Raw genomic sequence first — 19049 nt, forward strand, 5'->3', positions numbered from 1 at the left:
TTATGCCTTTAAGAGTGTCAGTGTCCAGTGTTACATTTTTAGCATTAAGGTTACAATAAAATAATCTGATATGACACGGGCTAAAATTTCATGTAGGAAAAAAAGTTAAACAAACTGCATTATAAATATTTACACTGTAAAATAAATTCAGTTTATGCAAAAACCACACAAAAAACACAAAAAAAACACACACAAAAAAAACCACACACCAACTCACTCAGCACAAAAGGCTCGCAAAGTCATGTTTTATATTTTAAAGAAATCAAATTGTCAATTGAATATTGTTTTAAATTATTCGATGCAGTGTTGTACCTATATTACTATTACTATGGTTGTGAAATCTGGGGATTAAAAATATCAATATATTAGAAAGTGTACATATCCAGTTTTTACGATATTTAGCAAATGCAAGAAAAAGCACACCTGTATAGACGTTATATAGAGAGTTTGGAAGAAAACCACAACTGCTTATAATATCCATGCGTATTGTGTGTTTTTAGGCTCGCCTTCTTACAGATAAATGTTCCAAGCTATCAGTACAGATCTACACATTATTATTCCATGACTATATACAATGTGGAACAAACCATAAATGGATTATCAGTGTTAGAGATATATTTTATAAGCTTGGCCTACATACTATCTGGGACAGGCAAATGTTTAGCTCAGTAGCATAGTTAAAGACATTAGTCAAACAATGAATGAATGAATGAATGTTTAACGACACCCCAGCACAAAAATACACATCGGCTATTGGGTGTCACAAATGGTAAGTATATGAAAATATTATTTATATATATTTATGTAAAAAAAACAGTGTAAGGAGCGAGCTGTGGGTGAAAAGTATAATACAATACATAAAATCAAGGTAAGTATATTTTAAAACTTTGTATAGAAGTCAAAGTGTTAGTCAAACAGACCAGACCAGTTTTTACAGAACTGGCAAAGTGACATTTCAAAATCCAATAATGAATGAATGAATGTTTAACGACACCCCAGCACGAACAATACATCGGCTACTGGGTGTCAAACTATGGTAATGCAAACAAATAACGTGATGATCAACATCAATATAAAAATTCAAGACTTAAACAAAAACAGTGTAAAGAACTGTGTAAAAACACAAATATCACAGAATTTTACAGATACTGAATTTTACTCAAAACTTCAATTTTGTGCTGTATTGGCCATTCTCAAAGAGAATGTTACACCCCTGCACCACGGTGAGGTTACAGCACACGCAGGGGAAAATCCAATAAAGGTTTAACGTATAGACTATTTAAGAGAACTTAGTGTTTGAAACATATATCAATGACAATATACTTGATAAAACTATGTGTAATACATTTCTTAGATTTCGTATAGCTAATTACTTTTTACGTATTGAAACAGGAAGATGGACCAATATTTTATATGAAAACAGGAAATGTATCTATTGTGCTAGTGATGATGTTGGTGATGAATTTCACTACTTATTTATATGTACAAAATTTTCACAAGATAGATGTAAAGATATTCACAAATATTATTTTACAATACCAAATGTAAACAAATTTAAGCAGCTTTTTAATTGTAAAAATATAGGCACCCTTAGAAACTTGTGTAGATTTATAACTGTTATCAACAAACAGTTCTGTTCCTCCTAAGACTTTCATTATTTACAGTTTATGAATTGGGTTCTTTTTTAAAACCTGACATCTTGATGCTGTTATATATGTATATTTGTATTCCACAAATGCCATCGAACGATGGCCCTGAGCGTAATAAAGTTCGGTACTGTTCTGTTCTGTTCCGTTTTGTTCCGTTCCGTTCTGTTCTGTTCTGTTCCGTTCCATTCCATTCCATTCCATTCCGTTCCGTGCTGTTCCGTTCTGTTCTGTTCTGTTCTGTTCCGTTCCGTTCCGTTCTGTTCTGTTCTGTTCCGTTCTGTTTTGTTCAGTTCTGTTCCGTTTTACTGTATGGCAAAGTTAAACTCTTCGCTATCTCTACATAGTAGACAAAGATCGTTATATAGCACCCCGAGTGATTTTAAACACACGCGCACAAAACAGAGAGTGCGCCGTTACTAAACACTTTATGATGATTTAAAACACATGTTCACCGCGCCACATCTTCAAAGATGGATGTCTGTTTAGACACTTAAGACATTTTGATACGTCAGTGCACAACTTAAAATACGTACATCGTGGTAGTTCATTAATGTCATTTTACACCAGTTAACAGATTTTAAAATTTTATATCTTTGTAAAATATATAAACAGGTAGACAGGCAAATGTTCATTGATATTCGTAGATGGACAGAAGGTAGGACAGAAAGGCGGGCTGGCATTCAATCAGAGCCACTGAGTAAATGGAAAAAGAGAAAGAGAGAGACAGAGAGTCACAGAAAGAGACAAAGAGATAGAAACACAGACACACAGAGAGATACATATGAGTGAGTGAGAGAGAGAGACAGAGAGAGACAGAGACAGAGAGACAGAGACAGAGAGATAGAAAGACAGACAGACAGACGTGTACAGAGTCAGTGAGTGAGACAAAAAGAGAGAAAACAGAGATATAGATAGACGAAGAAGAGAGAGAGAGAGAGAGAGAGAGAGAGAGAGAGAGAGAGAGAGAGAGAGAGAGAGAGAGAGACATGTCAGGGAGTGAAACAAAGACAGAAACACAGAGATAGATGGAGAGACAGGCACATAGAGAGATGGTGAGAGAGAGAGAGAGAGAGAGAGAGAGAGAGAGAGAGAGAGAGAGAGAGAGAGAGAGAGAGAGAAACAGACAGAGGGAGAGACAAGCAGAGAGAGAAAGACAGAGAGATATAGTGACAGAGAGAGTGTATGTGTGTTAGAAAGAGAGAGAGAGAGAGAGAGAGAGAGAGAGAGAGAGAGAGAGAGAGAGAGAGAGAGAGAGAGAGAGAGAGAGGGAGGGAGAGGGGGGTGGGGGTTGGGGGTTAAACAGTCAATTAAAGCGACATACATTATAGTAAAATGTACTCAATAAACAGACAGTCACCGTTACTCATATAGACAAACAGACTGACAGACAAACGAACTTGTATATTTACAATATAGCTCCACTACGTCAAACGTGGTACTACTATCAACTCTCTCCGTGGGTGAGTAGCCCCGCCCATTAACTTTCATTGGTCAGCGACTAATTGTAATTGGCAGCTTCTGTCATAATCGGATAACTCACTCTCCATTCGCTCTCTCTGTCAGTGATTTTGAAAGCAGACAATTTCCAATGTTCTCTCACTCAGACAACACAAGTGTGTAAGAATATGAACAACTAAAGAACAGCTGATTCTCATGAAAGTTTTTTTCCGTCCGCCGAACCTAACTACCGACCCTACCTTTTGTACAACGTGTGTGTGTGTGTGTATTTACAATAACGACCGAGGGATGCAGTAGACCATAGCGTCAGCAACTCGGAGCACTATTATTTATTTGTTATTTTGTATGATTTATATATTGTTTTCTCGCTCTTTCTGTCACTGTGTTGGATAGAATGGAGAAGCCACATATATCAAGAGTGGCATTATTTCTACAGACTGTGCTGTGTGTTGTCTTTGATTCGCATTTTGGATTACATTCTGGAAGTGCAGTGTTTGGACAGCTCGTACCTCACAGGACGTCCAATGATATATTTATGGACCCGTGTAAAGCTGGTAAGTGTTGTGTTGTAGTGAACTGGATGGATGGATGGATGGATGAATAATGGATGAATGAATGGATGGATGGATGGATGGATGGATGGATGAATGGATGTATGGATGGGTGGGTGGGTGGGTGGATGGATGGATGGGTGGATGGATGGATGGATGGATGGATGGATGGATGGGTGGATGGATGGATGGGTGGATGGATGGATGGATGGATGGACGGGTGGAGAAACGGACGTATGGATGGGTGGAAGAATAGATGGATGAATGGATGGATGATGGATGGGTGAATGGATATTGGATAGATGGATCTGTGGAAGGATGGAGGGAGAGGGAGAAGGAGGGAGGGAGGGATTGATGGATGGACGGAGGGGTGGAAGGATGCACACACACGGAATGTCAGACGGGCGGATGAATGGATAGAAAGATGGATGGATTGTTTAGCTGGCTGGCTGGCTGGTTGGCTGGATCGATGGATGGATGGATGGATGGAGTGAACGGTAATTCGGGTGGCTGGGTGTATGCATAGATGGATGAATTGTTGGTTGGATGATGGGGATTGACCTGGTGGGAGGAGAAAGATGGAAACTGCTGTGCCTATATTAAGCTTACTGCAATATAATATAAATACTCTAGCATAAACAATGATAAAATCGATTAGAGCACGAATATATATATATATATATATATATATATATATAGTGAAACCTCTCAAGACTGGACCCTCTGTAAACCGGAATCCCGTTTTAAAAATCAGTACAGAACCTCTCTAAAGCGGATCCCTCTTAAAATCGGACATTTATATTGGTCCCAAGGGTTTCCGGTTTTGAGGGGTTTCACTATATATATATATATATACACACACATCTACATACACCCATTCATCGGTCTTTCTTAATCGTGCGCTGTGAATGCAAGTTGTATAATGTCATATTCGGTGGTGGGAGGGTATTAAAATAACCTCGCCTGACCCCCTCACCCCCACCCTCATGTGATCCCTTGTTATCAACTCTTAAATATACTCAGTGTAATATGCGTTACACATGTATATTTAAATGAATGTCGCACACGTGTTGTAACTGTCACGACACGACACGTCACGTTCAGACAGTTTCAAATGCTGAAGGTTATTTTATATCTTAATAGATGCGACGATACAGGAGCTCTTGGTAAATAAATAAAACAATTAAAAATGTTGTATTTGGCTTGTGCTTTTATTTACTTATTTTAAATGAAAATAGTCTTTGCCGGATATAATAAGAAACTCTTACAACTTCGTAAACGTGGATCGTTAATATAAAAACATGCTGATGCATGTTAATTATTGCGAACGTGTCTGACAGTAGTCGTATCTTCAGCCAATGGTTTTTCGCACCATGTTATTCTCTTGGTTTATGACTCGTATCCTTAGCCAATATTTAGCACACAGTTTTTATTCTAAGCCAATGTTTATCACACAGTGTTTATCCTAAGCCAATGTTGTTTTTTCACACTGTTTATTTTTTCTTTGTTTATGCTAGTTAACTACGTCATAGGATTAGCTAAATTATAAGGTGTTAATGAAACATTTTAAAATATGAACTACACAACATTAAATATGATAAAATCCGTACTTCTGTTCAAGAAAGAGTCCATAAGATGTGTGATGATAAAATTGGTATCATACATAAAAAAAAAAAAAAAATCACGATTCATGTAGAGGTATTAACATTGACAAATGTTTGCCTCAAAAGTCAAGGTTATCGAACACGTATGCGTTTTAAAAATATTTATATGTTTTGGGGACTGTTGCTGGGTCAAGGGGCTTGTCATACTTTGACTAGCGAATGGAGGAAAAGCTATTCTTCCACCTTATAGATCACTTTTATTTTAGATTAACAAATATAATAACACATACCATCATCTTTGATATACCAGTTTAACGAGTAATGTTCACTATAATTTAATATTTCATTGGTCTAGGAGGGGGCGGATTCTAGTGGATAGAGCGCTCGTCTGGGGTGATTGCATCGAAGGATCGAACCCCCTCAGTGGACCTCTTCTCTGATTGGGTTTTTCCCTCACTCAACCAATTGTATATCCATTGCCGTGGTATGTGCTGTCCTGTCTGTGGGGAAAATCTATATTTAAAAGGTTCCTTGCTGCTAATGGGAAGATGTTGTGGGTTTCCTTGAAGACTACGAGTCAAAAGTTACCAACTATTTGACATCCAATAACCTGCAGTGTATGATCAATAAATCAAAGTGCTGTAGTGGTGTCGTTAAACAAAACAAACTTTAACTTTAGGTCTAGGAGAGAAAGCTTGCTTATTATCTCGTGTTATTTACACGTTTTCTGTATTACCGGGGTAGAATACGACCACGTGTTATACATTGCCGTGTTGTGTTTGTTTTCACCACATAGGTCTCCGTGTAAATGTAATATGTTACACAGTCTGGGGTCATACGCCGTAATACGTGATCCTTCGTGTTAATAACAGTTTCGTATAACATACTGTCTGCGATAAGCAACGCGCGTAAGTGTGGCAAACAGAAGAAGAAAAAATATATAATTAATAAAGGTGCGATCACACGGCACGACGTGTGGTAACGATTTGTTACAGGCTGTTAAGTAGAGCGCTTACTCAGGGTTTCTCGTGTGTTCACCTCCTCTCGAGGGCTTATACGTTCCCTAATAAAACCACAACTGAAAAACAACAGAATGGACATTGTAAACAAGAAAAGAAGGAAATGTTTTATTTAACGACGCACTCAACACATTGTAATTACGGTTATATGCGGTCGGACATATGGTTAAGGACCACACAGCTATATAGAGAAGAAATACGCTGTCGCCACTTCGTGGGCTACTCTTTTCGATTAACAGCAAGGGATCTTTTATATGCACCATCCCACAGACAGGATAACACCTAACGGCCTTTGATATACCAGTCGTGGTGCACTGGCTTTGTAAACAAAGGCACATAATTGTATCTCTCTTGGCTGGTCAAGTGTTTGTTGAATAGATACAAACATTCTGTGTATAAGTTGATTTCAGGGGCGACAGCAAAATATAAAATATGATAGGGGAAAACAAAGAGTTGTGTTTGGGGACCATGCCCCCATGCCCCCTCCCCTCCCACCCCTTCGGCTACGCCAACGATCCATCCCGGGTTTTCAACTGAAATGGAACCCCAAGTGATATAACAGTAATTGATTTTTCAGACGTGTGAGGGTTGTGACTTGTGCAGGTGTTTGGAGACATATATAGATTAAGGGTATCAACGGAATAAAGTGATTCATTATATCTGCTGCATATAATATTTTCAGACACAAATTGTCTGACTGGCAGAAATCTATGGTTAATAATTTACACAAACAATTATAGTTTATCTCAGCTATTCCCCTGAGACCCACTTATAGAATGTATCATGTTCTGTACTGTCGTGTTTTTCTCAGTTTGGTTTCATACACTATATATTTTCCTAAATATATATTCACGAACAAATTGGTGTGGATGGTTATTTTCAATTATAATTATATGGCTGTGTGTATTTACTTTTGCATTTCTTAATATTTGCACTGTGCTGTGCTGCCTTGCCCTGTCCTGGTTTGCCCTGCTTTGCTCTGCCCTGTTTTGTGCTGTCCTGCCCTGGTCTACCCTGTGCTGTGCTATCCCGCCATTCCATAACCTCTGTCGTGCTGTGCGCTTCTGCCCTGCTCTGCCCTGCCCTGCCCTGCCCTGCCCTGCCCTGCCCCCTGCCCTGCCCTGTGCTGTGCTGTCATGTCCTGTCCTGCCCTGTCCTGCCTTGCTTTGCCTTGTTTGATCCTGTTTTAGGTTTGTTTTCAACTAACCGCATTTATGGTATGACCTTACTACGGTGATCATTTCCGATCTGTCATTTCCGCTGCACCGAAGTCCTAGTTTGAAATCAAGATTCACAACTCGCTACAAAGTCGAACGATTCTCTTACGTCGCTATATCCGCTTAGTCACGTTTGGGGTTAGACACATGCCAATAGAAAAAACGTGTAAATACGCAAACATTGGATGTCTCGCATTTTAAAGCACTCGCCTGAGGTGCGTTGGTCGCAGGATCGAATCACTCCGTGGACCCATTCTCTGACTGGGTTTTTCCCGTTCCAACCAGTGCCCCACGATTTGAATATTTATTAAAGTCCGTGGTGTGTGCTGTTCTGTCAGTGGGTGGTGCACATAAATGATCCGTTGCTGCTAATGGGAAAATATAGCTGGTTTTCTCTGGGATTATATTATGTCAAAAATACCAATTGTTTGGCACCCATTAGCCGATGACGAATAAATCAACGTGACCTAGTGGTGCCGTTAAACAAAGCAATCTTTAACGTTCATGTCTATGCCAGAAAGCTCTAGAAATTAAAGAAACAAAAATGTACCTTACACTTTTCCAGACCATGGTACGCGTTGTTCTGCTTGTGGCAAAGTGTATAATTATAACAGATCCCTTGATACTAACAGTCTCTTTTTTTTCTTTTCTTTTTTGCGTTTTTTTCTCAGAAGACTACATGCCAGGATTACCAAATGTTTAACATGCAATAGCTGACGCTTAATTATCAATGTGTTCTGGTTAGTGGAGTTGTTAAACAAAACAGTTAAAGGGACATACCCTAGTTTTTTAAAATACTACGGCATAATTTTCACTATTAGTGCCGTTTATGATCACTGAAATCAAACATTACTTATATTTTATTATTTAGATAATCCATTTCCGTACAACCGAAGTGTTTCTGGTCATCCTGGTGTTTCTAAATATCACAAAATGTTTTTTTCTTCATATGTTTAAAACGCACGTGCGTCTGAGATATAACAGTTATGGAGTCGAGTTTTAGTCCCTTTTTTAACGATATTTCACCGTTTCAACGTCACAGACTCTTTATTTCACTCCCTTGTAATGTTATCCAAATGTGTTACATGTTTGTAACTTAACCAACCTTAGTGTCCATTTGTCCGGGTTGAAACTAGGGTCTGTGCCTGTAATAAACTATACTCTTTAATTATGATATGATTGCAGTTTTACTGAAAATGTTTAGCTATGTTGAACAGTGGTTTTGGTCTTTGTTGTCAAAATATTTAATTAAGATTCCACTTTAATTATTTCAAAATGTTTGATCTGGCAGAGATGTATAGCAACATTAATCGTTGGCCTAAAATATTTATGTAAACGCGTTGGAATGAATAGACAATTACAGTTTGAAAGCTATCGTACTGATGATGTGGGAAAACTGTCAGTCTATAAATCACAGTGTGTCGTCTGAAAAATCTATTTTCATCCTCTGTTTGTCTTGCTATGATCATAGTCATTTATATCCCCACAAAAATTGGTGTTCAGACAGTTATGTCAGAGACGCTGTTGGGATCTTTGATCTAAAAACTCCAGAACCTCAGCAATGCACCAGAAGTTGAATTTGTAATTTGCATTGGCATGTTGTTAAGGATATTACCCAGACTAAACATCATAACAATTATTAAGTCAAACGGGACGCCCTTTGTAAATAACTGAAACCTGGGTTTTTTGGTGAACTTGTTAAAATCACACCCTAAAGGAAGTGTTAAGATGCACTGACACGTTGCGACTAGCAATAACGATTTCTAACACGGATGCCCTGTGCTGTGAAAACGTGTAAATCATAACGACTTTAGTTAATCAAATCAAGCTAAGAGGTAGCTGAACCGATTAAATTTCATTTCAACTTATTTCCGTGCTTATATCCAATTAAGGTTCAAGCACGCTGTCCTGGGCACACACCTCAGCTATCTGGACTATCTGTCCAGGACAGTGGGTTAGTCGTGAATTGTTAGTGGTTAGAGAGAAGAGGGTGTAGTGGTCTTATACCTACCCACTGAGTCGTTAAAACTCGCTCTGGGTGGGAGCCGGTATCGGGCTACGAACTCAGTACCTACCAACCTTATATCCGATGGATTAACCTAGACACCAGCGAGGCCGGTTGAATCGATTAGATCATGTCCTGTTTACCACATAGGGGCGGGATTTAGCTCAATCGGTTGAGTGCTTGCGTCGCACGGTCGAACCACATCTGTGGATCCATCCATTGTTTTGTTTTTGTCGTTCCAAGCCAGTGCACCACAACTGGTCAAAGGCCGTGGTATGTGCTTTCCTGTCTGTGGGAAAGTGCATATAAAAGGATCCCATGTTGCATTAGGGAAAATGTAACTGGTTTCCTCTGATGACTATGAGTCAGAAATTACCAAACGTTTGACATCCAATAGCCGGTGATTAATTAATCAATGTGCTTTAGTGGTGTCGTTAAACAAAACAAACTTTAACTTTACCAATGATCGTTACTACTAATGGTACTGCTATAACGCACCTTTATCTAGGTAAAAAAAAAAAATCTTCCTTCTTCTTCACATTGTCACAACGACTTACAGGTTTCCACTGCATGCCGTTGGAGCTGACTCAACAGATGGAGTCTGCTGGAACTCGGCAGCGAGCAGAACTGAAAATGCTGCTGTCGAATTAAACCAATGGTTTGCCCTGTCAGACCGTTATTTCCTTACTTCCGTGTTACAAATACCTCCAGGCATACCATTGTTTCGGAATGCATGTGCGATGTACATGTGTGGAGAACAAAGCGACCATTTGTTCAGTGAAATGGTTCGTTTTTAGACAGACTGCTTGACCAGCATGTTGTGTGTTTAGCTGGGGCGAAGGATGGCAGCGAAGAAGAATAAGGTCCCAAGGCAAGGATTACTCAAAAAAAAAAAAATGTGGAGTGGTTGCAGAAGGGCATCAACTTTCATTTGGGGCCAAAATGTAGACATTTGTAAAAATTGGGATAATAGCCATTTGTGTTCTTAACTTTCACACAAATCCTAGGACTAGTGCGAGGAATCGGGGGAGAGTGGGGTAGGGGCTCGGGTGAGGGAGGATGTACATGAGAATAAGCGTGTAAGCACAAGGTTATTGTTTATATAAAAACCAATCATTTAACACATAAACGATGCCTTTGTCAGCCAAATGTGATCTTAGCTGGAGTGACGAAGGTCATAAGGCAAGGATTACTCGAAAATATCGAGAGATTGCAGACTTCAAACGGAGGGGGGTGTAGACATTTGTAAAAATTGGGGTGAGGTCATCGTTTATGCAGGTAAATTAACCATTTAACTGCATAAACAATGCCTCGGCCAGCCAACTGTAATCTTTGCTGGCGCGAGGAATGGCAAGCAAAGGTACTAAAGCAAGGATTACTAAAAAAAAACGTGGAGGGATTGCAGAAGGGCATCAATTTGAAATGGGGCCATAATGTAGATATACTGAAGGCCAAAAGAAACTTTACCATAGTTTTAAATCATTCTGGTGTAAAAACAACAAAAGATAGTCGCATGAGGTAAAATATATTGACTAGATCAATATGTCAACATTATCATAACTAAAAATGAGTGTCATTCAGCATCTGATAATGACGTCACATTTTCCCAAAGCGAGGTGGTGTACACAAATCGAGCTTTCAACTTCATGGACGACATGCAAAGCATACAATCACTCAAGTCCAATAACAAGTCACATTAATAGCGTGTGTGACCACCCCTTGCCCCAATACAAACAATAATTCTTCCGACGCATAGAAAAAATCAGTCGTCTGATGAGGTCACGTGGGACACGTTGCCATTCTTCTTGAAGGGCCTGGATCAGTTCCTGTTGGTTGGCTGGAGGGTGTGGTCATTGTCGAACACGGCGATCCAAAACATCCCAGAGGTGTTCTATGGGGGACATGTCTGGGGAGCGTGCAGGCCACGGCAATACGTTTACGTTGTTGGCTCTAAGGAAGTTCTGTACGATTCTGGCTGTATGAGGTCTGGCGTTGTCTTGCTGAAAAATTACACCACGTGGCTGCCGTTGGAGAAATGGTATTGTAGTTGGACGAAGAACGTCAACCCTGTAACGTTGAGCTGTCAAGTTTCCGTGAACGATGACCAATGGTATCCTATCCTGTGCACAGATACCTCCCCACACCATGACACTCCCTCCACCATATGGCACGACCTCCTGAACGCAACAAGCCGCCACTCGTTCTTCCCTACGGCGGTACACACGCTGTCTTCCATCAACTCTGAACAAACAGAACCGGCTTTCATCAGTGAAAAGAACCCGCAGCCAATCACGTCGCTGCCAACGTCGTACAGTCCTAGCCCATGTCAATCTCAAACGACGATGTTGTGGTGTTAGTAAGTGTCCTCTATATGGTCTGTAAGCCCTTATTCCATGAGTCCTGAGTCGCCTGGCCACTGTCTGTCTACTAACCCTGTGACCTAAGGCATTCATTGCTGATGACGTCACTGTCAGGAAGCGATTTCGTAGATGCAAGGTACGCAAGTACCGGTCATCACGGGGCGAAGTCACCCTGGGTCTGCTTGTTCTTGGCCTGTCTGATGTCTGCCCTGTTTGCCTGTAGCGTTGCATCAAGTTTGTAACAGTAACACGGGAACAACCGAAGGTTCTGGCGATGTGGGCATGAGTGGCTCCCATCTGTATCATACCCAGGGCTCTCTCGCGTTGTTCTGGTGTCAGTCCGGGCATTCCTATGGTGGGTTTTTTTTATCTGTGTGGATGTCTGACATGCCGTCTAAACCGTTTTTATACCCTTATTGCACGTGCAATTGCTGTTGTTCATAGTGCACGAGCTTTTCACTTTTCTGTGTGTTCCACCCAAAACGTGCAGTGGGCGGGTATAATTTTCTGCATACATTATTGTTGTTTTTGGGCTATGTGTTTTGGATTGAGTTACTTTTAAAAAACAATTCATTTTTTCTTAAATTCCAAATTGAAAATGGTAAAGTTTCTTTTGGCCTTCAGTATATTTGTTAAAATTGGGGTAATGGTATCGTTTATCCAGGTAAACGGTTGGTTAGATCGTTTGAACAGCCAATTTTGTTCTTAGCGTTCCTGCTGATCCTGGGATTAGTGCAATTAGGGGTTGGGGGAGGTGGATAGTAGAGACGAATATGGTTCAAAGCCCAAGGTTAATCAGACTGGTGATATTTTCAGGAATCTCAAACGCAAAGATATATAAAATGTGGATTTATTTAGAGGGAGACTTCATTTTAAACGTGGCTGGTTATTTATGCCCAAAATTTAAAAAAATAAAATAGACTGGAATGCGTTGTTGATCGTCTTTTAACGTATAACATGATCGGTCTATCTAAACATAAAATAAAATCACTAATTATGATGAGCCTTTTATATCGTTATACTAGATGAACTAAGACATTTTTTAAACCACATAACCCTATCAGACATGATGTGTTTTTATATTATTTAATCCAGGTGTAAGGTCAGAGACTATGTCTGGTCATAAAAATGGTTTGAGGGTTAAAGGGACATACCCTAGTTTTTAAACATTAAGGCATATTTTTTACTTTTAGAGCCGTTTATGATCACTGAAATCAAACTTTAATTATATTTTATTGTTTAGCTTATCCATGTCCGTACAACCGAAGTTTTTCTGGTCATCCTTTTGTTTCTAATACCACAAAATGTTTTTTTTATATTTTAAAAAACGCACGTGTGTCTGAGAAGTAATAGCTATGGAGTCGAGTGTTAGTCTATTTTAACGGTATTTCACCGTTTCAACTTCACAGACTCTTGTTTCACTCTTGTAACGTTATCCAAATGTGTCACAGATTTGTAATTTAACCAAACTTAGTGTCCATTTTTAACGTGTTAAAACAAGGGTCTGCGCCTTTAAAAACAATTTCTAGATATTTATTCAGCACAGTTACCTGTTAACAATATTATCTCAGTGTAACAACAAGAAAAAAATGTATCACAAGGGCAATGCTTTGATATCAATAAATTCAAGAGTTGACAAAGCCAGCCCCCAAAAATCATTAAGATGCATGTCGTGGATGAACAAAATCGCCAGGTTACTACATGACACTTTTCCGTGTCAAAATTCGAAGTGCACCTAACTTTAAATAGAGTATTAAATACTGCCGTGCCAGCCATTCAATGACTGATGAGTTACGTAGCATATCTTAGTGTCATAGAATGTTTATAAATAAATTATGCTACTATTTTCTCTGATTTACTATAAGGGTGAGGATTTGTAGTACATACATCTATACCTCTGACATACTAACTCTACAACCTAGGTGTTTAACCTATATCACAATATTTGTACAGAGCATCCACGTGTTACCAAAAAAATGGAAGATATGTTTGTTGTTTATTCGTCCGCAATACAGTTCCCTTTCCGATATGTTTATTTTCACATTTGCCGCTAGTTGTTTCAGTTTTTAGAAGACTTGGCCTCTTTTAGTGGAGGCCATTTGTATTCCACTTACAGACGGTCTCGCACACAAGTGTGTATACTCTGAACCACTCAGCGAGTCCAGTGATTGCTTAGGGCTATTGGCTTCAGGTGGCTGGCGTCTGTAGGTATGACTATACCAAATGAAATCCCATGGGCGACCATGTTAACGTTTGTGTTTTAAAACACTGTATGCAATATATCAACCAAACTATGACCCATAAATATCAGTACTACAAGCCCTATCTCAAAGTATTAACTGAAGAAAATGGTACCTTTCATGGTTCATTTTCGGTATAACCAGATGTTTTTACAACACTTTTTTACAGGTACCCCATACATGTTCCAAGCACAAGGCTACTTGACACAGTGGTACTCGGTGGTGTAGTGGTTAAATCATCGGCTTATAGGCACTGGGTTCGCATCTGGGTACAGGCTCCCAGATATGGTGAATTTGAATGGATCAGTGGGAAGGTTTGTAAAACCATCATACACTCTTCTTTCTAGCTCACGATAACCACTAACGCTTGTTCGGAACAAACAGCCCAGATAGTTGAGGTCTGTGCCAAGAACAGCGTGTTTGAACCTTAATTGGATATAAGCAAATAAAGTTGAAATGAAAATAAGGCTTAAGACTGGAAGTTTTGGTGTTTTGTTTTGTTTTCTTCGCTCCGCTGGTAGAGTTATCGCCCGAGATGCTTCGGCCGTAGAGTCGAACCTTTGGGCTAGAGAATCTAATCGTTTCACAATTACCAGTCTTCTTCTTCTTCTTGTTCTCGTTCCTTCTTGGAATGATATCACAGGGAGATGTTTGCTGCCAGGATGAATCTCACAGTGACACGGAGGGATTCCTGGCTCCGTATTAATAAACGTGCTTAAGTCAATGTATGATACCTAAATACATACTTAAAGTACACAGATAAGTATCATACATTCACTTAAGTACGTTTATGAATATGGAGTCTGGTCTCCATAATCCCTTTTCTTCTGTGTTTTGCGGTGTTGGCCAGTAGGCATCTCTGAGTTGGCTGTGTTGTTGGCAATATTGTAGGATGTGATCAACAGTTTCTGCTGCTTGTTCACAGGGACAGATTGGAGAGGGGACATGTGTAATCCTGGTAAGGTGGGACCGCAGTCTGCAGTGTCCTGTGCACAGTCTGAAGATTGTAACTTGTTCCCCTCGACTGAGGTTGTTGATGGGGTCTGTTGGATTGAAGTTTGGCCTCTTTGAATTTCTTTGTATGAGGATGGTGTTTGGTCTTGATGTCCATTTGGAACCATCCTTGGCCATTTGGTCTGCCTTTTCATTGCCTGGTACATTACTGTGAAGGGATCCTCTGCATAATGAGCTTGTTGACTTTTGCTGCGATTTGATTTAGTGATGTTGTTAGTTGGACGAGTTCTTCACTGTACTGCGAGAGAGGTTGCAGGACAGAAACTGCGTCTGTGAGCAGTACAACGTTTTGCTTGTCGGTGATTGGCATATCCTTCAGAACTTCTACTGCTTTCTCGAGGGCCTTGATTTCTGCATTGTAATTTGTACATGCTTTCCCAGTCTGGATAAATATGTTGACTGTGGGCAGATTTGGGATCTTGATGTGGATTCCACCACCACCATTTCTTGTAGCTTCGCATGCTGAGCCATCTGTGTAGGCTTGAATCCACTGTCGTGGCAGGTATCTTTCTTCCAGGAATTCTAGTGTTAAGGCTCCTAGAACTGCATCTGAGAGGGAGTTTTTTCCTGTTATTTCAGGAATTTCAGTGGAGATTTTGTACTTTTGTTCATCTTTGTGTGGAGGTGTGAATAATGATGGGGAAGGCTCTGGTAGCTCTGGGATATGGACTCTGTTTAGATCTCGGGACATACTGGTCAAGCTTGGGCGTTTCAGTCTTCTTTTTGACGGATGTTTCATTACCAGTTAGACTGAAGTTACATATTAAATCTATTTTTTTTCAATAAAATATTAGTGGTTGTATACTGTATTTAAACGTGTTTTTGATAGTCATAGTATTTGCATTAGGTCAAACTTCTTTTTTGCCAATGTAGCGGATTTTCTCTGTTGACTACGTGTCCAAATGTTTGACATCCAATAGCCGATGATCACTTAATTAATGTGTGTTTTAATAGTGTCGTTAAATAAAACAAATATTAACTCTCGTAGCCCACTAAAATCTAACCATTAACCCTCGTTCAGGACAAACGTGCCACAATGTGCGTTAATCTTCGCTGGACGTAATCAGAAAATGAAAGTGAACTAAATGAACTGGATCATGATTTACTTGAGTTGCAGAGATAGCCCAACGGTAAAGCGCTCGCTTGATGCGCGGTCGGTTTGGGATCGATCCCCGTCGGTGGGCCCATTTGTGCTATATCTCGTTCCAGCCAGTGCACCACGACTTGTATATCAAAGGTCATGGTATGTGCTATCTTGTCTGTGGGATGGTGCATATAAAAGATCCCTTGCTACTAATGGAAATATTGTAGTGGGTTTCCTCTCTATGACGGTGTCATAATGACCGTATGTTTGACATCCAATAGCCGATGATTAATAAATCAATTTGCTCTAGTGGTGTCGTTAAACAAAAACAAACTTAAACTCTTCTGATGGGTCCTGGGATCCCAAACCACATCCTCAGTAACCAGTAATCTCTGACATGAAGAGACAACCCATGTGGTTAAGACGTGTGCTCAGGACAGCGTGGTTGAACCTTAACGTGACAGTAAGAAAGGAAGGAAGGAAATGTTTTATTGAACGAGGCACTCAAAACATTTTATTCACGGTTATATGGCGTCAGGCATATGGTTAAGGACCACACAGATATTGAGAGATGAAACCCGCTGTCGTCACTCCATGGGCTACTCTTTTCGATTAGCAGCAAGGGATCTTTTATATGCACTACCCCACAGATAGGGTAGTACATACCACGGCCTTTGATATACAAGTCGTGGTGCACTGGCTGGAACGAGAAATAGCCCAATGGGCCCACCAACGGGGATCGATCCCAAACCGACCACGCATCGAGCGCGCGCTTTACCACTGGGCTACGTCCTGCCCTTGTCCCCCTTAAAGTGACATATCCTTGTTTCTAAACATTAATGGCGTATTTTTCACTATTAGTTTGTTTTGTTTAACGACACAACTAGAGCACATTGATTAATTAATAATCGGCTGTTAGATGTAATGTACGACTCTAATAGTGAAATGGGGGTGATACGTAGCACAGTGGTAGAGCGCTCGCTTGATGCGCGGTCGGTCTGGGATCGACTCCCGTCCGTGGGCCCATATAAAGGACCCCTTGCTACTAATAGCAAAAGGTAGTGGTTTTCCTCTCTATGACTATGTGTCAAAATTACCAAATGTGTCACATCCAATAGCCGATGATTAATAATCAATGTGCTCTAGTGGTGTCGTTAAACAAAACAAACTTTAACTTTTGTTACATCGAGTAGTACTAACTAATCACCCATACACCATGAACCGAACGCCCGTGGGCACACACACACACACACACACACACACACACACACACACACACACGTGCGCGCGCGTGTATTTATACAGCGTATTTAATTTATCTCATTTGCGCTCGCTTTTAGGTTTCACTAGTTAATATTATTAAAATAATTGTCCCCCACCCCCCACGTATGATATCATTTCTCTAAGAGCACTAGTTTTACTCGAAACTGTTATTCTTGCTAAGTAAGCAAATGGAGTACATTTACAATGTGTGTCGGCTTTACGTTACTCGTACGATTTTGTAGGCGTTTATTTATTTTGACTTGTGTCTTTAAAACGATTGTTGACGTCAGTTGGGGAATTATATCATGATCGGTTGGTGGGTTTTTTGGTTACTGGGTGCAAACCAGGTGTGGTTTTAAAGACGTCAACCTATAAAGGCACGTCTTATGTTAGCGTATATGAAAAACGTTACTTTTATTACACCGGCATCGGTTGTGTAGTGCTTAAGCCATCGGACTTAAGGCTGATAGGTACTGGGTTGGTTCGTTTCTCGATACCGGCTCCCACCCAGATCAAGTTTAACGACTCAGTGGATATGTGTAAATCATACACATATCAGAGACATACACATATCAGAGAGAGAGAGAGAGAGAGAGAGAGAGAGAGAGAGAGAGAGAGAGAGAGAGAGAGAGAGAGAGAGAGAGAGAGACAGACAGAGAGACAGAGACAGAGACAGAGAGACAGAGACAGAGTTGTTTATAAACGTACCAAACTCGCTTTCGCTCGTTAGATACATTTTAAAACAATTCGTTGTGAGATGAATGGTATCTAACGGCCACTCATGTAAAAACCTATTCTCTATTTATGTGCTCGAACAAAAGCTCTTGACATCCAATATCTAATTGTTCTGAAAGGGAATGACTTTTCTTGTTATCCTTCAACAGAAAAAAAAATGGTTAGACAATAAAATAATATAAAATGGATCCAAAACCTTTTTTTTTTTTTTTTTTTTTTTTTTTTTTACCTTATTTTATTTTAGTATTATTATTATTACTATTATTATTTTGACCATCGACATCAGTTTTTCAGAACAAGATTCTGGTGGTCTAAAGGCCACTGACGCACCAATTTACTGCATATCTCCCTCTCCCTTTATGTTGTAATAGAGGCCCAGCCTGAACGTAAACAAACTAAAGGTGTCTTCACCCAACTAAAGATTATCTCTTTTCTTCCTGGATGCAGCCACACACTCGTTGACCCGTTCCTGCTAGAAGACGTCAGGACAGATTGAACGGGCGTGTTGAAGGAATGTTTCTGCTGCACGGTGGAGGGCCAGACGATATCTGACACCGGTGTGTTCTTTGTTGCTCCTAGCTTCGCCTCTAACGCAGTGTTTGCAAATTATCTGATAGGTGTGAGCTGAGCTTTGTTCTTCTTCCTCTTTGACGTCGTGGTTAAGCCATCGAACATAAGGCTTGGTAGGTACAGGGTTCGCAGCCCGGTACTGGCTCCAACCCAAGCGAGTTTTAACGACTCAGTGGGTAGGTGTAAGGCCACTACGCCCTCTTCTCTCTCAATAACCACTAACCAACTAACAACTAACCTACTGTCCTGGACAGACAGCCCAGATAGCTGAGGTGTGTTG

At 40.1% G+C, this 19049-nt stretch overlaps 1 protein-coding gene across 1 annotated transcript in view; it reads left to right on the top strand.

Moving 5' to 3' along the window:
* The first annotated feature begins 3186 nt into the window (after positions 1–3186).
* LOC121378818 (bone morphogenetic protein 1-like) overlaps positions 3187–19049 on the top strand; it is a 69309-nt gene continuing 53446 nt past the window's right edge. The window contains exon 1 of the mRNA XM_041507146.1: positions 3187–3661. Coding sequence (XP_041363080.1) covers positions 3502–3661 — 160 coding nt within the window. The 5' untranslated portion in view covers positions 3187–3501. The remainder of the gene's footprint in view (positions 3662–19049) is intronic.

The sequence above is a fragment of the Gigantopelta aegis genome, chromosome 8 (genome assembly GCF_016097555.1).
Source record: "Gigantopelta aegis isolate Gae_Host chromosome 8, Gae_host_genome, whole genome shotgun sequence".
NCBI lineage: Eukaryota > Metazoa > Mollusca > Gastropoda > Neomphalida > Peltospiridae > Gigantopelta > Gigantopelta aegis.